This window comes from Manis javanica, chromosome 8 (assembly GCF_040802235.1).
Source record: "Manis javanica isolate MJ-LG chromosome 8, MJ_LKY, whole genome shotgun sequence".
In the NCBI taxonomy this organism is placed as follows: domain Eukaryota; kingdom Metazoa; phylum Chordata; class Mammalia; order Pholidota; family Manidae; genus Manis; species Manis javanica.
The window spans coordinates 90,973,424-90,990,527 of record NC_133163.1 but is presented as its reverse complement, the minus strand read 5'-3'; the positions used below and the strand labels follow the sequence as shown (position 1 = coordinate 90,990,527).

Here is a 17,104-nt window from a genome sequence, read left to right as displayed (position 1 = left end):
TCTGGCCTCGCCTCTTGCCACAATCAGTTTATCTGGCAGATCTTCCTCCCCTATAAAACAAGAGGAGAAATTGTTCTTCCACAATTTTGATTTCCATCATGAAATCATCGTCAAAGTGGCAGGGCCCGGATATTCGTCATTCCTTCTTTCTTTTCTCCCTCCCTTCAGGTTGGCGTCTGCACCAGAGCTGTCTGTGGAGATGAATCAGCCCTGAACCCATCCTGGAAACTGAGCAGTCTAGTGGGGTAGAAGGACAAGAAAGCAAATAATCATGGAACCAAGTTTAACAGAGGTAATCAAGCATCAGGAGCAAAGAAAGATAAAAAGATTAACTCCACCAAGGTGGTGGTCTGGGAGGTTTCCCAGAGAAAATGAATTTTCATTTTCTCCAAAATAAAGTTAATATTTTTCTTACTACAAAAGAAACACATGCTTATTTCAGAAAAATGAGAAAAAACACAGAAAAATGATATTTAAAATATTATTTTCTCACCACCAAAACATTTATAGGTAATCCCTTAGTGTATCTTGAGAGGTACTAATTGAACTGAATCCTTATGAGTAGGAGCCATGGGTTAAGTTCTATTCTTTAAACTTTGGGATGGGTACCTCATTGCTTTTAAATTATTCTTTACAGTGTACATATCTAGTAAATATACTCTTATGTATAAAATATCTCACAATTAAAGTTAAATAAATGTAATATCTAGCTGAGGATTTAGGGAGGACTAAGGCTAGATATTTTAGTTGTCACTAAACTTGATTTTAACTCTTAAGAATTGCTGACAAAACTGGAATCACAGTCCATAAAATTCTGTATTTTTGGTTTCTAAAATTACAAGAAGCATAAAAATCACAAGAGTAAAATGGAATTTATAAAAGAATCTATGGGCCATGAGTGGGCACAGGAAAACTGATGAATACAGATTTAAAAAAAACCCAAACAATGAAAAGGCATCTGAACCAATTTAAGCAACCAGAGATCAACTCAAATCTTTCAAGTCTCACCCTAAAATTTAAAAATGTTATCAGAAGAATGAATTTCATTTACATTCTGGAAGTGGAAAAACAGTTTATAACCCTGTCCCTGGTTAATGCAATAACAACAATGTAAGGTTTAATATTTTTTTTAGTACCAAGGTGTGTATCTAATGTGTTTTTATCAACTGGCAAAAGCTGGCCCTTGGGACGTCTTGTGGATAACCAACAAGTTGTTCTAAATTTGAACTGCCAGAGGCGCTATTGTCTAGTGCTTAGTAAATGGGTTGAGTAAAAATGTATAAACATATTCAACAGAAATAGAAGTCTGAGTTATGAAAGAATGTTAAGGGAAGATGGGGCAGAGGTGGCTTTTTCCAGGTAAAGAATGGGTCATTCTAGGCAGATGCAACAGTAGATGCGAAGGTAGAAAGGCACTCCGGGAACAGCAGTAATCTGGTGTGACAAAGGAAATGGTCCCTCAGCTGTCCAGCCCTTGGGGTTACTGCTCGGGCATTGGGCCTAAGAGGTCTCCCAGCTCTCCGCCTTTCCCCTCTTCCTTCTCCCCGGTTCTCCATTGCCTTTTCCCGCGCCCTGCTGGCCCCGCCCCCGGGAAACAAACCACGGCTTGGACCTGGAGCCTGGTGTGGTCATCTCCCCGAGTCTTCCCGACGGCGCGCGGGGCTGGTGGCGCTGTTTAATGACGTATCATTGACAGCGTGTGGCGGCCACCCAGGAGGCTGTTGCTTTGGTGAGCTGCCAGGTAAGGGTCTAGGTTAATCTCCTGACAGGCCAGGGCGCCTTCAGAAGGGGCGGGGAAGGCCAGGATTTTGCAGCCAGGGAGGCGGGTTTGTTGTCTGCAGAGTCGGGAAGCTGAGGAGAGGGGGTTGGAGGCCCAGAAACCTAACTCCGGGTCAGAGCTAGGGGGCGTGTTGGAGTAGAGGCTGCTACCTGGTTGGGTGAGGGGAGGGGTCCAGCCCAGAAGGTTGGCGGAAATTCTAGGGTCTGGATTGGGACGAGGGCAGTCGGGATCTTCGGGTCTGGACAAGGAGTTATTTCAGGAGTTCAACCTTCAGTTGAGTGGCTCAGGCTCACGACTCTCTCACCTCGCCCCGTCCCGCCCGCTTGCTCCCGGGGGCTCTCGCGGGCTGCAGGTGCATCATGTCTAGCCTGGGGCCTTTGGGCGGCGCTCGCGTTGGGCTGGGACTGTTGCTGGGCACCGCCGCGGGCCTTGGATTCCTGTGTGCCCTTTACAGCCAGAGGTGGAAACGGACCCAGCGCCCTGGCCAGAGCCAGAAACCGACCAACTCTCTGGACTACACGCAGACTTCAGAGCCTGGACTCCAGGGTAGGAACTGGTCCCGAGCCCATAATCACGCCAAACTGATGGGCCTGGGGTCTGGGCTGCTGGTAGCAGAGCCCGTTGTACAAGACAACGGAGCGGAGTGTCTGAGATTTCACCTTTTTGAAATGCTTACCTAAAAGGAAAGCATCCTTCTTCTTCTATACTCTTTCTCCTGTAATTTCAGGCAAGTACATTGTGAAAAGGCTGTTGAGCTTTTTCAGTTTTAGTTCTGGGCCCACAGTAGTGCTACATGTGTTAAAGATACTTGATTACTGTTGGGTGAGGTGTTTAGTACGTAAAGGAAGAGCCCAAAACAAGGCATGAAAAAAATCAAATTTTGTAGGAATTAAGTCTTGAGGCTTGTATGTTAAATTATGTAATATTGAAGCTAACTTTAAGACTATCAAGTCCAAGTTTTATCCTTATAGAGAGAATCAAGACTCAAAAAGATTATGTAACTTTATGAGGTTGTCACAGAGCAAGTGGCAGGATTGGGCCTGCTCACCTGGTCCTGTGGACTTTACACAGAACGGGGCTGGGAGTGCTCTTACTGCAAGTAAAGCTGAAGATCACTGGAAGCCAGCCCCAGCTGAGTTGGGTGGTACTTTCAATTTTGCAAACTTTAATGTTAACTCATTTGAGCAAAGTATCTAAGGCTGGTTCAAATCACTCCCCTTAATGTTTGTGTAATGGAGGAGCATTCAGATGTCACCTCATGTTAATTGGGAGTGTTTTCTCTGATGACCAAATGCCAGGTGGTTTAGAAGTTAGTTTTACAATAGTTTTCAGAGTCATCACCTTAGGTTGCAGCTGTTTGTCAGCATTTTAAAACCTGGTGGTAACCTAGTATTGCACATGTGCTTATCTTTCCTTTCTTTTCCTTGTGTGTGTTTGTAATTTCTTAGCAGTAATGTTCCATCTGCTGAGGTTTGGAGAAAGTGGCCACATTCCCAGGGGTATTCCTTTAACACTGCTGGATGTGTATTGTAACCTCATCTAGATTGCTACTAGATTTCCTTTAAACAGATTTATGCTTGCCTGGATAATGTGTCGTGCCTTCCTTGCTTTCTTTTTACATTTTCCAGTCCAGTTGCCTTCAGTAGCTATCGTCTTACTGGCATTTACAGTTGGAATTTTGTTTTATTAACGTATCACTGATACACACTCTTATGAAGGTTTCACAAGAATACAGTTGGGATTTACCTAGAGCTCAGTTTGGGCTTGGTAATGGGGTCTTTCCGATGGGGTCTGGATGGGCTTTTTCCAGTGTACTTTTTGCTCAGTAAATGCCCCTTTGTGTCCCTCTCTGAAGATACTAAATGAAGCTCTTGAGAGGAGCTCAGAGTCTTCTTTGGTATTCTTTGTGGAGTGAGAGATCAGAATTTGAGTGAGCTCAGTTTTAGTTTTTCTGTGTGGTGGGTTCTGCCTGCCTGGTACTTGGGTACCATAGTCAGGGAAAGGTTTTGCTGTTACTCTAGCCGGGCAGCTATCCTGCCTTCTAGCAAGGATATTACATTATGTTGTGGTATGTGGTGCTCTTGAAGGCCCAGCTGTGGAAGGGTCTTGGAACAGAGGGCTTTAGTTGGGACCTTTACTTTTTTTCTGGATAGTTACTTGGGACATGTTACCAGGATTTAGCTGTGAACATAGGCTATGTGAGCCTCAGAGGTCTTTGTAAAGTGAACTTTAGTGAGAAGCACAAGTGTTCTTGAATTCTAGATTCAAGATATTTCTTGACCATGTCCCATGGGCATCACCACCTTCTGTTCTCCTTCCTTCAGTGAAGCCATTGCGGGCCATCCCAAGTGAGGCTGGGGATGCTGTGGTGCTGCCCAGTCTTCCACGAGGTGGGCAGGAGGAGGTGCTGGATCGCCTGGACTTTGTGCTGACCAGTCTGGTGGCACTGCAGCGGGAGATAGAGGAGCTGAGGAGCAGCCTGCAGGGGCTTGCTGGGCAGATTGTTGGTGAGGTCCGGTGAGTAATATATTCATCTCTCCTGCCTTGTCCCCCACCCCAAGTTCCTTGCCCCTACAGCTGAGCTGTGTTTCAGCCTTTGCTGTCTGTCTCCAAGGAATAAGCCAGTTTTATAGGTTCTCACCTAATTAGCAAGGAAGTCATACATTTGGTACTGTGCCTTGCACAAGTTCCTTACTGTGGTCTGTTGTAGCAGCTGAGAAATTTTGTTCAGACTAACCAGCACTGCCTGGGCAGGCTGGTTCAAGGGAGCTGCCCTTTTTGCTCTACCAAGAGCAGAGACCTAGGATTTTCTATGTTCTTGGCCTTTAGTGAGGACTGGTAATAAGAGGCTCTCTCATGATGAGGGGAAGGACAAGCTGGATGGGTCCTGGTGGCATCCTCTAGAAAGGGGCCTGCTTTTCAGGTCCCATATGGAAGAGAACCAGAGAGTGGCTCGGAGGCGAAGGTTCCTGTTTGCCCGGGAGAGGAGTGACTCCACTGGCTCCAGCTCTGTCTACTTCACGGCCACCTCAGGAGCCACGTTCACAGATGCTGAGAGTGAAGGAGGGTGAGTCATCTCTCCTGGAGGCAGTTGTCACTTCAGCCAGGTTACATTTTGTCAAAGTAATGTTTATCAATGGAGAATCCACACCAAGCTGCTGTCAATAATTTTTGGGATATGGTAACTATGTAAATAAATAAAATACAGAACAGTTGAAAGAAAAACCATCCACCTTATGTCATCCATACAAATGGAAATGTTAACAGTAGTTATTGCTTGCATCTGTTATTCTCATCTGAATAGGTTTGGTTTTTATATAGTATATTTTTGATTTTTGTTTTCCTATAACATTAGTTGGGCATTTCCTTGTGTTATTTCAGGACTTTGAAAGCATTGTTTTATGACCTTATTCCCTTCACCGAGGGGCTTGGCTGGGTTTACAGAGCTCTCTAGGCACTAAATATGCTCCCCCGCCCTGGGAGTTCCTGTCTTCCCCCAGGGAGGCTTGCTCTGCTCACTTGCCATCATCACAGGTAGCATGTTAACTGTCCCAAGTAGTTGGTGGCCCAGCAGGTCTAACCACAGCCCTACTGTGAGACGGGGCAGCAGGCAGCAGCCTGGTGGACAGCCTCCAAACTTGGTCAGGCTCCTTTACACTAGTGCCATTTTGAAATTTTGGTCCCAAGGATGGAAGTCTGAACGAATATCTTTGCTATAGTGCCTTATGCCATTAGTGGCAACAGCTGCCCTTGTTTGTTGCTGGCTGCAGTCATCCAGGTGGCCTGTGTGAGGTCTGGAAGCTGATCTCTCCTTGATGGCCTCTGCTGACCTTCCTTAAAGCAAAGACTGGTGCAGAGAGCATCCAAGCATTCTGTCAGGTCAGAATGATTTAGCTATAAACACGTTATAATATTAACTACTGTTTATTCCTATGTGACACTCTTCTAAGTACTTTAGAGGTACTTCCTCACTTAATCCTCACAAGGATCCTATGCATTAGTTGCTGCTCTTCTCCGTTTCTCAGGAGACCTGAAGCTTAGTAAGGTTTGACATCTTGCCCAGGATTGCACTACTAAGTGCAGGTGTGGGGGGTCTCTGGTCTGAGGCATGGCTTGGTCCTCAGGGCTCAGAAGGGCTTTCATAGGAGGACATGTCACATGCAGCCCTTGGGTGTTTTTCCCATTGACTAAGAGCTGCCACAGCTCACTGCCCATAGCAGTATGGTTTGTTCAGTACATCTAACTCAAGACATTTCAGCCTTGTTTTCTTGGGCAATTATGTTCTCCTGCCTCTCCTCAGTATTACTGTTTTCCCACGTCACGGTTATTGGGCATCAGTGCTGGATTTGATTATTGCTCAGGTGCCTCTTGAAACAAGTGCAGTCTTGGTAAAGAGCTTCAGTCCTCCATTTGTGACTACTGTTACGTGAGTTGTCTGATCTCTATTATATGTATTCTCAAGGGCTAGCAGAAGTGACCCTTTTCTATTCAATTTACCAGATACATCTGGGCTGAGAGATGCTTCCAGAGGGCTTTTAGAGGAGGGGGCAAAAATGAAATAAATATCTGACATCTGGACTGAAAAGAAAGGATGGAGTAGTTGATGGTGGGTCCTGAGACTTAAGGAGCATCTCTCTGCAACAAGAAGCAGGTCACTTGGGTGGGGAATTGACATTTGAACTTTGGAAGAGGACAGAACAGATGTCACAGTTCTGCCCGAGATCAGGATGGAGAACTCAAGGCTCTTAAAAGAATCTGTTAACAGCTTAACTTCTGGGAGCAGTGAGTTTTAACCAGGGAAGCTTGAGGTGTACACTGGGGCTCCCGAGGTCCTAAGGGGCAGGACAGGCCTACCAGCCACCTATGATCTAATGACAGGAAGGGTGGCTTTCTTAGTTATAGCTCCAGCAGGCTCAGCCTCATGGCTGATTATGTGACACGTGGAAGCCAATGGTGCTGTATGGTGTAAGAATCTGGTTTAGCTGCTGCTATCTGGTGCCATGGCCATGGTGAATGATTCTTTTTCTCATGGTCAGTGCAATAGAGGTCAAGGGGGATTTCTGGGAGGAGACCACAAACTCTGGAATGATTTTAATCATGTGGGCCTGGGGGAAGCAGCGCTTTGAGGGATCAAAGGATAAGAATATTTGATGGGCTACTCCCATATAAAAACTGTATTCTCTTTTCCAAGTAAACAGCAACTTTGAGCTCCTAGGGGATCGACTGAATGGCAGAAGCACATCATCTTATGGATCTGTGAGCTTGTCCCCCGAGCATCACACTCAACACAGCTTCGGTTCTCTCCCTGTCAAAACCCAGCTTGCCCTCTGGCAAACCTTCCCAGGCATCCCCACTAAGAGGGATTGCTTGCAACAGTACTGTCACTCCTTGGGCATTTATCACCTCATTTAGGTTGGTCTTGTCTTCCACACCACTGAGTCTCACAGTCAGGGCTCATCTGGTTGCCTTTGCTTCAGCTCAGCCTGCATAATGGGGCTTATGAGTTGAAAGAAACAAGTACCAGAAGAAGGGGATATGTGTGTAACTGAGTCTTTGATAACTCAATTGTGAGCCTTCCCCAAGGAGTAGAGTAGGGTAGCCCTGGCTTCCCTGTTCCCTGGGAGCCCTGGAGCCTTGACCCACTTGGGAGAAATGTGTTCTGCCTAAGCACACAGATCCAAAAGGCCTTTTCAAAGGCCCCTGCCAACCCCTGGCTAATCTCAAAAGCTACAGGGCATGTTAGACAGAAGGGTCACCCCTCTGTCTCTGGTGGATTTCTCCAAGGGCTGGGCTGGCAGTCCAAGAGGTGTGAGAGCATCGAGTGAATGTAGAGACAGCAGCCTGTGCAGCCTTGGCACCTGATTAACTTCTTCTCAAGCCCTGGAAGCCCTGGATGTCTTTGGTCACTCAAGTGTTTGCCCACTGCATGTCAGGTAGCAGACTAGCAAGGCAGAGCTCCGTGAAGTGCAGCTAATTGCTACAGGGGAAAGATACCTGGGTAACCTCTTAAAAAGCAAGGTGAGATTAGGAAGGCTTTAAATACCTTACAAATTCCTGTAGATGTTCTCAGGGCCTCTTTGTTAGATGAGTTTGGGAGCTCCTCTATAAACAGCATGGATTGGGCACCAGGTCTGGTTGCTCACTTGCTACCTTCTAGAAGGAGCCTGCCGCCTGTCACTTTGGCATTCTGCCCCTGACTTGAGGCTGTCTTGTATTGAGTGTATTTGGGTCTCTCTCATCTCTACTTCTGTTCTGCTCCAACCATGGGGATCTTACCCCTATCTTGCATTTCAGGATGGAGGAAGGCTCATCCCTAAATCCCTAAGATCTTGTATGCTCCAGAACTTTCTGGCTGCAACAAAACCTGCTTTTACTTCACTCACTCTGGAGAGCCCTCTGGAGTCTGGTTCTTCCCCCTGGAAGTCTTACCTTCTCCCCTGCTAAGTTTTTGTGATTCAGTTGGCAATTAGGAAAAATACCCTAATCAGCTGCTGCTGGAGACTGAGGCCCAAGAGAAATTTGGATCAAGTGGATGCTTCAAGGTTAGGGCTCCCTAGGAGACACCTGGCTTACAGCAGTCCCAGATACCTTCTCAGAGGACTTTGCATCTTCCTTCTCTCCTTTTTCCAGCCTTAGAATGGCCAGCCCCTCCCTACCCACAGCACCTTCCCAAGTTTTCCAAGGGCTACTCCTGTTGTCGTTCAGATTTGGTTCCTGACTTGGGACAAAGGTACATGCTGAATTGAGAAAGAAAATGTGCTTATTTGTTGGCTGCCCATGGCCTCAGAGGCTGGCACCCACCCATGTTGGTTCTGGCAGGTGCCTTTGGCTGATAAAGCAGAAATGACTGACAAACCCTTAGCATAGCAAGGTGTCTAGCTCAGGAGATCAGCTCCACCTACCTTAAGGCTTTTGTCATAAATATTTATGTCCTTTTTACTTATAAGAAAACTGTATGCTCTGGAGAATATACTCAATGATTCTGTAACATCTGACTGTGCTGATAGTAACTACACTAGAGAGGGTGAGGGTTTAATAATATGGGTAACTGCTGAACCACTGTGTTGTATATTTGAAACCAACGTAAGATTATATATCAATACTTTAAAAAAACATGATGTAGTTACATTAAAAAAAACCATGCTGAAGCAAACAATCATATAATATTAAAAGATAGAAAACATATTATCTCTAATTCTTCTATCCTGAGATCTACTGGCAACACTTTGGTACATAACCTTTCTAGGCTCCTTCTTTCTAGCCTTTTTATGTTTTCTGGCAGACTTGGTAGCTAAGCAGGGGGTTCTCATATTGGCCCTGGACTGTCACAGTGCCCCCAGTTGGGTCTTCTCCCAGGTCATTTTCCCAGTCCATAGTTCCCATGGGAGGCTTTCTCTTGAGGACTGATTTCTGTCCCTAAGTGGTGGAAATGGTGTACTTGGTGCTCTGGACCACAGTGCCATGGGGTCCCTCTTTGTTGGTGGGGGGAAAGACCTGAGGGCTCTGAAGCCAAGTGATCCCTTCCTTTACCCAGTAACTTATACTTCTCTGCCAGTTACACCACAGCCAATGCCGAGTCTGACTATGAGCGGGACTCTGACCGGGAGAGTGACGATGGGGAAGATGAAGTGAGCTGTGAGACTGTGAAACTGAGCAGAAAGGATTCTCTGGACCTGGAGCTAGAGGCGGCTTCGGGGCTGGTGCCTGGAGCCCTGGAGGCTGGAGACTCCCCTGGCCTGGAGGATGTGCTGCCCCTCCTGCGGCAGGCAGACGAGCTGCACCAGGGCAGTGAGCAGGGCAAGCGAGAGGGCCTCCAGCTGCTGCTCAACAACAAGCTGGCGGTGAGGCTTCAGCTGCCTGTGCGCCCTCCCTCTGTCCCTCAACCCATGCTGACCCCCAGAGAATGAAAATGGGCTGCTGTGGCTACTGACTCTGTAAGGTGACACAGGAAGGGAAATGAAGGCGAGATGGCTGGTTCTGCTTGTCCCTCAGGGTTGCATGTCCTATTCCAAGGAGGCCAGGTAACACCCCCAGGGGCCTAGGTGTACTGCCTCCCCCAGAGCTTCCTTTCAGGGGCAGTTCTCTGCCTCCTGTAGAGCTGCAAGAGCTCTAGCTCTACCTCACAGTAGAGGGAAATGGGGGAAGAGCTGGAATGTTTTTTTCCCCTTTTATTTCCCTTGAGTTTGAGCCCAAGCTGCCTGCCTCACTTGAAGTTTCCATCACAAGTGACAAATGTATAGGTCACTCAGCTGCAGTTCCCTTTTCCTTGGGGGCTAACTGCCAGAATTTATGCTCACCCAGAATAAATGCCCCCAGTTAGAATTTTATTTTCTTGGGCATTTGCATGTTTTTTGTCAGCAAAACTTCTTTTGCTGTGCCTTGTTTCATCTTTTGAGTCACCTTTCCTTCTTATAGTATTAGGCCAGAATGCCCTCACTCTGCAGGTTGTGCAACCTACTGGCTAGAGATCATGTGTTATCAGTTAAACTAACTGCACATGGGATGTCATGGGTGGGGGCTGAAGGGAAGGTTTGTGTATAAGACTGGCCTAATGTCAGTGTTTGTTAACACAAGCTTGGAAACTCAAACCTAAACTGTGGGGAGAAGGCCAGGGCCCAGTTCTCGGTGGCTGAGGAAGGAGGGGCCTCATCCATCCGTCTGTTTGGTCTGCAGTATGGAAACCGGCAGGATTTTCTCTGGCGCCTGGCCCGGGCCTATAGCGACATGTGTGAGCTCACTGAGGAGGTGACCAAGAAAAAGTCATATGCTCTAAATGGTAAGTGCTGATAGGTTCCTGGTGGGAAGGTGAGTGTTTCTAGGGTGTAGCTAGCCCATCTGCTTGGGGCCAGGGGAACCAGCAAGACACAGACTGTCAGGGCAGTTGTGGCTCATTTACTCACTAGGGACAAACTTTGGATTCCAGGGACTGGTACCCCTGCTTCCTCCTTGAGACAATAGCATAGTCTGCTTCTCTGAACATCTTGGTGGTTAAGTAATACAGGTCATGTTTTTAGTAGTAGTTGTATCATATTAACATAATTCTTTGTTCTTAATCCCAACCACAAAGAGAGGGCAAAGTCTTCTTTCTTAATCTGAAGAGGTTTTTTGCTGCTGCTTAGGAATCTGGTTTTAGTTACAGAGCCTGTGAAGCAAGTGTTCTAAGAATATGAGTGGAGTTTGGAGACACTAAGGAGCCATTTGGGAGAATACTGCTAGCTCAGGAGTCCCTGGGATGTACTTAGCAACTCTGTTGCCCAAGTTTATACCCTGGAGGGGAGAATGAATCTGACTTATGCCAGCTAAGAGTTCCTTCCTGTTTGTCATAAGGTCACTGAGAATCCTGGGACTTTAAAAGCAACTGGGTTTGTGGGGAAAATGATGTATCCTGGCTAGGTCCCTTATACCCTCAAATCAGGCATCATCTGGATTCCCTGGTCTTATAGTTAAGTTAGTTATCTAAAGTTACTTGAACTAGATTTGTTTTACTTTCCCACTTTTATAAGCACAGCCTAGTAAATATTGACTCTTTGATAATGTAGAATCTGACAATACCTCAAGGTCATAGCGTTATGTTGATATAGAAAGAACAGGTCAATTAAGTTGAATGTTTATTGATATTGATATATACCAAAGAATCCCTGTAAGTTTTAACAAGTTACTTAATTACTGTTTGATTCTAGCTTTTTAAAACAGTTTCTGCTTTCCCTCCTAAATTTCAGGTGAGGATCTGATCAGCTTTTGAGCTGATTTTTAGACTCTTGGTATCAGTAAGAACCTTTTCTTTCAATCATTGATTTTCCCTTATTAGTACTAGTAGCCAGCATGAATCCCAAAGGTGGATGTGGGGTGGTGGTTAGAGGACGGCCACAGCTAGCACTGGTCTGGCCTCTAGAGCTTAGCGCCCCTGGACAGGTTTGTTCCTGCGGGAGGGCAGATGACTGTGTAGTGTCTTTGAGGGCCCTACTGATGATACTCTAGATTTTTAGGACCATCCTTGTTGGGTTTAAAGTTCTTCATTTTGTTCTACCTCTACAAGTTGGACCAGGAGGCAGCCATTTTGTGGGATCTCAGGCAATATCTGCTCACCCCACCTAGCTTGGTAGGAACTAGTTATCCCATTCTTCACTATTTTCCTGGTGAGGTAGGGGATTTCTCTCAGATCCCTTTAAAACACCAAGAGACAGTGTCCTTCACTGGTGGGGCAATTTGGTCCTTGTTTGGAAGGAGATACAGGGCTCCCATCCAAGGTCTTAAAAATGTATTTGTTGTACATACATTATACCATAATTATTGTTACTTAAGCGTGAAGAAACATTTCAGATTAGCCAGCCTACCACCTCAACACATTACTTATGTTAAATTTTTCTCCATGTTCCCTTCCAAGCCCCCTCCCATTTTAATCAAAGGAGAAGTCCCACTTTGCAGTGTTTTCTTCAGTGTGTAAGCATGATGGTTCTCATCTGGAAGGCTCCAGGCTCCTTGACATGTGTTAAGGCCTTGATTTCTTAGTCTTGGTGCCTAGAAAACTTGAGTAAGACTAAGCAAAAGTCATCTGTTGTCAGGCCTCAGTCCATGTGGGTCTGGTGAGGAGTTTCAGCCTAGAGCTGTGATTAATGTTCTTGGGTCATAGATCCTTTTGAGAATTTGATCAAGCTTGTGGACCCTCTCCTCCATAAAATGCACACTTACCTAAAATTGTATACAATTTCAGAGGGATTTAGGATACCCTGAAGCCTGTCCAGAACCCCAAATCAAAAACCCTCCAAGGCAAAGTCTGTTTGAGACAGTTTCTGATTGCCACTGGGTCTTTTTATATTTGATATGCTTTGAGCACATCAGGTGGGCATTGTAAAAACAAGGTAGCTGGGGCAGCTGATGGGAGAATGAAGTGAAGTAGAAGTCATCCCTGAGGAGCTATTTAGTTTGTCATTCTGCTCAGGTTCACAACTATTTCCAAAGGGATTGGTAACAAAGCAGTCATTCTTCCCATAGCTCCTCCTGGGGAAGTGTGCATAGGAGCCCTTGTCAACTCTGTATAACTTTGCTCTATAGGAAAAGAAGCAGCAGAGGCCGCCCTGGAGAAGGGGGATGAGAATGCAGAATGTCACCAGTGGTAATAACCCAGTAGGGTCTGGGGAACAGCCAGCATGGGATAGAAGAGAGGAGAGAGCCTGTCTTCTCTCTGCCTTGGCCACAAAAGCATGCCAGAGAAACCGGGAAAGGGTGCTCTGGGCCCTTACTTCCATTTGGCCACCCTATCATCAGCCAGGAACCCAGGGAAGTTTTCTTGGGGAGGTGCCTTGGTGGGTGAGGCAAGGGAGGAATGCAAACTTTTTTCTGTTGGGACTTGGAGAAATGAGTAGCTTTGTAAGTCATCCTAGCTCCAAAGCTTGTGGGTTCTTGGGTCCTCAGGAGGCTGGGACAATTCACAGCTCCACTCTCCTGTACAAGCTCTTCTTTGCCCTACCTGCAGTCCTTGGCTGGTGGTGGACTTTGGCTCTTTGCTTGACTTGCATGAGGAAGAGGATATGAGCTCACCCCTCAAGAAGTTCAGTAGTCAATTTATTAACATCAGCCCTATTTATAGTCTCCTGTGAGGCAAAGTTCTGCCAATTTGAATAAATCAGGGCCAACTTGTGTCCTAGGGCCTGGTTCCAGCACTACTAATTTTAGTGAAAATGTTTTCCATATCTCTGCCTTCAGAGTTGGGAAAGGCTGTTTCTCCATTGGTTGCTGGAACTCTCTCTGCAAAGGCTCTTCTTAGAGACCTTGCCTCTGTTTCTTGGGTGTCACAGGTGCTGCTTTCCCATGGGCTTCCTTGGGGCTCCTGTGCTTCCAAGAGTGGGATCTGGCCTCATAATTTCTTAGCTATAGTTGGGGAACAGCTGTTTTGACTAAATGGGGAACTGCCCCTCTGAAATGTCTGACAGAAACATCCCAAGATATTCAGTGAATATATGACAAAGCAACTTGGACCTTTAGACACTCATTTAATGTCAACTGTGCTTCTAGAAAGTGTGTGTGTGTGTAATGACACATCTCTTCCTGTTTCTGTTGGTTCCCAAGTTAACATCAGAAATTACTAGGTTATATCCTTGTCTGAGAATAGGGTTTCCCAAAGATATACCTGTATCCTTCCAAGGCTAATGATACTTTCTTTTAGTGTCTGCTCAGGAGACAAAAAGCAATGTATTCAGGTCTCTTAGACTTCAATACTGATTATCAGAAATCTAAGTTCTTATGAAATCTATGACTACTCATTATGAGGGGAAATTTGGACTGAGACTTGCCTAATTATTACCAGATTTACCAGGGAGGATTCAACTTTTCTGTACCTCATATTCTTTGGAGAATGGTGAGCCTCCCACTGGATTTGCTAAAGAATGTGAATTGGGACCACAGGTCTGTGAAAAGAGGAATTTATATACAGATGGAAATGAAATATTCAGCTCGAGTTGAGGGGGTTATGGTGGGAAGCCCATTCCTTGTCCCTGAGCTTGCTGCCGCTTTCCCCCTTAGGTATGCAGTGCTTTGTGGTCAGCTGGCTGAGCATGAGGGCATCCAGAGGCGCATCCAGAGTGGCTTTAGCTTCAAGGTGAGGAAAGGCTTTCTCTTCCTTCCTTTGTGCTGGTCTAGTCTGGATTCTTTGCTCCATTCTAGCTCCTTGTAAAGGATGTTCCTGCAGCCTCTATAACTTGCCCCTCTTCCTTTAGCAATTCTGGTGTCTGATGTTAGGTTATATTTATATTTTCTCCTCAGGAGCATGTGGACAAAGCCATTGCTCTCCAGCCAGAAAACCCCATAGCTCACTTTCTCCTTGGCAGGTGGTGCTACCAGGTGAGCAGATTTCAAGGCTTAACTTAAGGGCCCTAAGTGTCCTGTGACACTGATCTCCTTGCAGTGAAAACTTAGAAGGGTCCTCAGCCTGATGTGGCTCAAGTGCCATTTCCTCTAACAGTTCTGTTACTAGTGATTGGACCCAGCCATATTTGACTCTGTTTTCCATACAGTATATTCAGTGTTTCTAAAAATTTCTTAAAAACTTTTTATTTATACTTTGATCTTTTCATGGCAGGTCTGTCACCTGAGCTGGCTAGAAAAAAAAACTGCTGCAGCCTTATTTGAAAGCCCTCTTAGTGCCACTGTGGAGGATGCCCTCCAGAGCTTCCTTAAGGTAAGGAAGGAAGGGAGGGGGAGGGGAGGGGTGGGCAGCTGCCAAAGATACCAGGGTAACCTTGTTTTTCCTAAGGACATTATTGGGAAGGTTTTTGGTAGGGGGCAGTTTTATGTTTGCCTGTTCTATGGGAAAAGCAGAACCACCTAGAGAGCTTATAAAAAATTCCCAGACCCATGGGATCAGTCTCTAATTTAGAGACTAGAAATCTCTAATATAAACTTCAGTTTGACTTGAATTTGTGAACCCCTTATTGAAATGCCTTCCTTTCTTCTCCAGGCTGAAGAACTACAGCCAGGATTTTCCAAAGCAGGACGAGTATATATTTCCAAGGTAAACTACCTGCCTATTTTGACATGATGAAAACAGGGATGTTGATACTTCAGGGAACTCCTGAAAGCATACATATTCATTCCCTTCTAGTCTCTGGTACTATTTCTCCCAGGTTTTCACTGTTGTCTCATCTCAGTGTTACAGAGAACTAGGAAAAAACTCTGAAGCTAGACAGTGGATGAAGTTGGCCCTAGACCTGCCAGATGTCACTAATGAGGTAATACTTCAAAGAGCTTTTCTAAGGTTGGGTGCCCTCACTGAATGTGACCTTTCCAGAAAAGAACATCTCCCCTTGAAGTTTTAGTTCCTTAGAAGAGGGAGTAGTCTACACTTGTGTACATCTCACCTAAGGGAGAAGGCAGGTTTTGTAAGGCTCCAGGCTGTCCTGGAAAGGTAGGAAAAAGGACTATCAACAGCTCAGAAAGAAAGCGAAGGGCCCTTCTCCCTGGGTACCAGTGGTTTGTAAATTGTTGGCTTAGATTTTGAGTCCTATTCTTGTTTTGTCTCCCTAGGATTCAGCTTTCCAGAAGGACCTGGAAGAATTGCAAGTAATTTTAGGAGAATAATCACCTTTCACTGGCCTTTGTGACTTAAGGAGGAAAAAATCAAGTATTTTTTTCCCTTAGGCCCTGCTGAGATCAGGAAACTGAGCAACACTGGTTAAGAGACCGTCGTGACGAGTACCCACTATTCCCCAATTTCATTCCTATTGTCCACTGGTTAATTTATTCTAATCCCTTACTTAATCTGAAACTGGGGAAGCACTTGAGGCCTGGGTGTCTATTCTCTTCCATAAGCAAATTCTTACAAAATCAAGAAAAGTATAGCACCTGCCCTAGGGTTGAGTACAGGTAGTGTAATGAGGCTGCCTTGCCCCTGGTGAGGTAGATGAACTTAAAAGAGCCATAGGAACAAAACACAGAACTTTTGTACTGTCTAATCTCTTTCACTGATGAATATACCAAAGTATACAGGACTAAAACCACCTTCTACCTACCAGGGTAAAAGGAAAGGTCAGGGCAGCCCATGGAAGTTGCTCTCATCTATCATATGGATTCTAACTGTATTCCTGGGCCCAAGGGGCTGGACCACTTGACTTCCAGAGTCCTGACAACTTGTGGAATGACAGCAATGCAAAAAGACTTATGAGACTGTGAAATGATGATCTAAGGAGCTGGCTGGAATATATTTTGGCACAACCTTGAAATAAACCAAATTTGACTGAAAGTGATTATTTTCCCCTTTCTATGTTTGTTGTTAGCTCCTTATTCTTAATACTTCCATAATTGTTTCCTACTAACAAACAATCTATTGCAGACAAATAGATATGCAGCACCAAATACTTTAGAATGAACTCTTTGGCTAATGCTAATTTCTAGTGAAATTTTAGTTGCCTGTGAAATATAAGCAGAGAGCTTATTTTTAGCATAAGAAGGCCTATTCCAACTAAGCAGGTATTCCCTGACCCTCCAATGTTCACTCTTGTCAGGGCCAACAGCACAAAGCCTAATCCCACATAAAGAAAAATTTAGACAAGTTTCTAGGTCAAAGTCACTTAAATATATTATATGACTAAAAGATTGAGATGCTTTTATATGAGACCCAAGCCTCCGTTCGGCATCTGTCACTATGGCTTTATTATACCTTGCCAGGTTTGATTTGTGGTGTAGAGACAAAAAAGAAAGCCTGAGAAGTACTCTATTCTTTAAAGTCAGGGAACAGAACTGCTTTTAAAACAAAGCTGTATTCCTATCTCCCTACATATAGCAGGCTCAACACAGGCAACAGCAGAGATTTTTACTGCCTCTCCCCCCAAT

At 45.3% G+C, this 17,104-nt stretch overlaps 1 protein-coding gene across 2 annotated transcripts; it reads left to right on the top strand.

Moving 5' to 3' along the window:
• The first annotated feature begins 1,615 nt into the window (after window positions 1–1,615).
• On the top strand, window positions 1,616–16,518 carry RMDN3 (regulator of microtubule dynamics 3). 2 transcript variants are annotated; one of them, XM_017641198.3, is made up of 13 exons: window positions 1,616–1,741; window positions 2,133–2,326; window positions 4,105–4,297; window positions 4,704–4,847; window positions 9,336–9,621; window positions 10,454–10,556; window positions 12,833–12,893; window positions 14,300–14,375; window positions 14,540–14,617; window positions 14,856–14,954; window positions 15,234–15,287; window positions 15,424–15,504; window positions 15,800–16,518. In XM_017641198.3, exons 2-13 carry the CDS (start codon window positions 2,140–2,142, stop codon window positions 15,851–15,853), a joined length of 1,416 nt encoding a protein of 471 aa, XP_017496687.3. In that variant the 5' UTR covers window positions 1,616–1,741; window positions 2,133–2,139; the 3' UTR covers window positions 15,854–16,518. The 2 variants fall into 2 exon arrangements, with proteins under 2 accessions (XP_017496687.3, XP_017496688.3); XM_017641199.3 differs by having other exon boundaries at window positions 1,650–1,741; window positions 2,235–2,326.
• Window positions 16,519–17,104: the final 586 nt, after the last annotated feature.

Bases quoted from the DNA above. Each gene is read 5' to 3' on its own strand.
- RMDN3 (XM_017641198.3), top strand. From the start codon at position 2,140: ATGTCTAGCCTGGGGCCTTTGGGCGGCGCTCGCGTTGGGCTGGGACTG. The intron at 4,298-4,703 runs GTGAGTAATATA...CCTGCTTTTCAG, and splicing joins CAGATTGTTGGTGAGGTCCG to GTCCCATATGGAAGAGAACC. The intron at 10,557-12,832 runs GTAAGTGCTGAT...TTTGCTCTATAG, and splicing joins AAAGTCATATGCTCTAAATG to GAAAAGAAGCAGCAGAGGCC.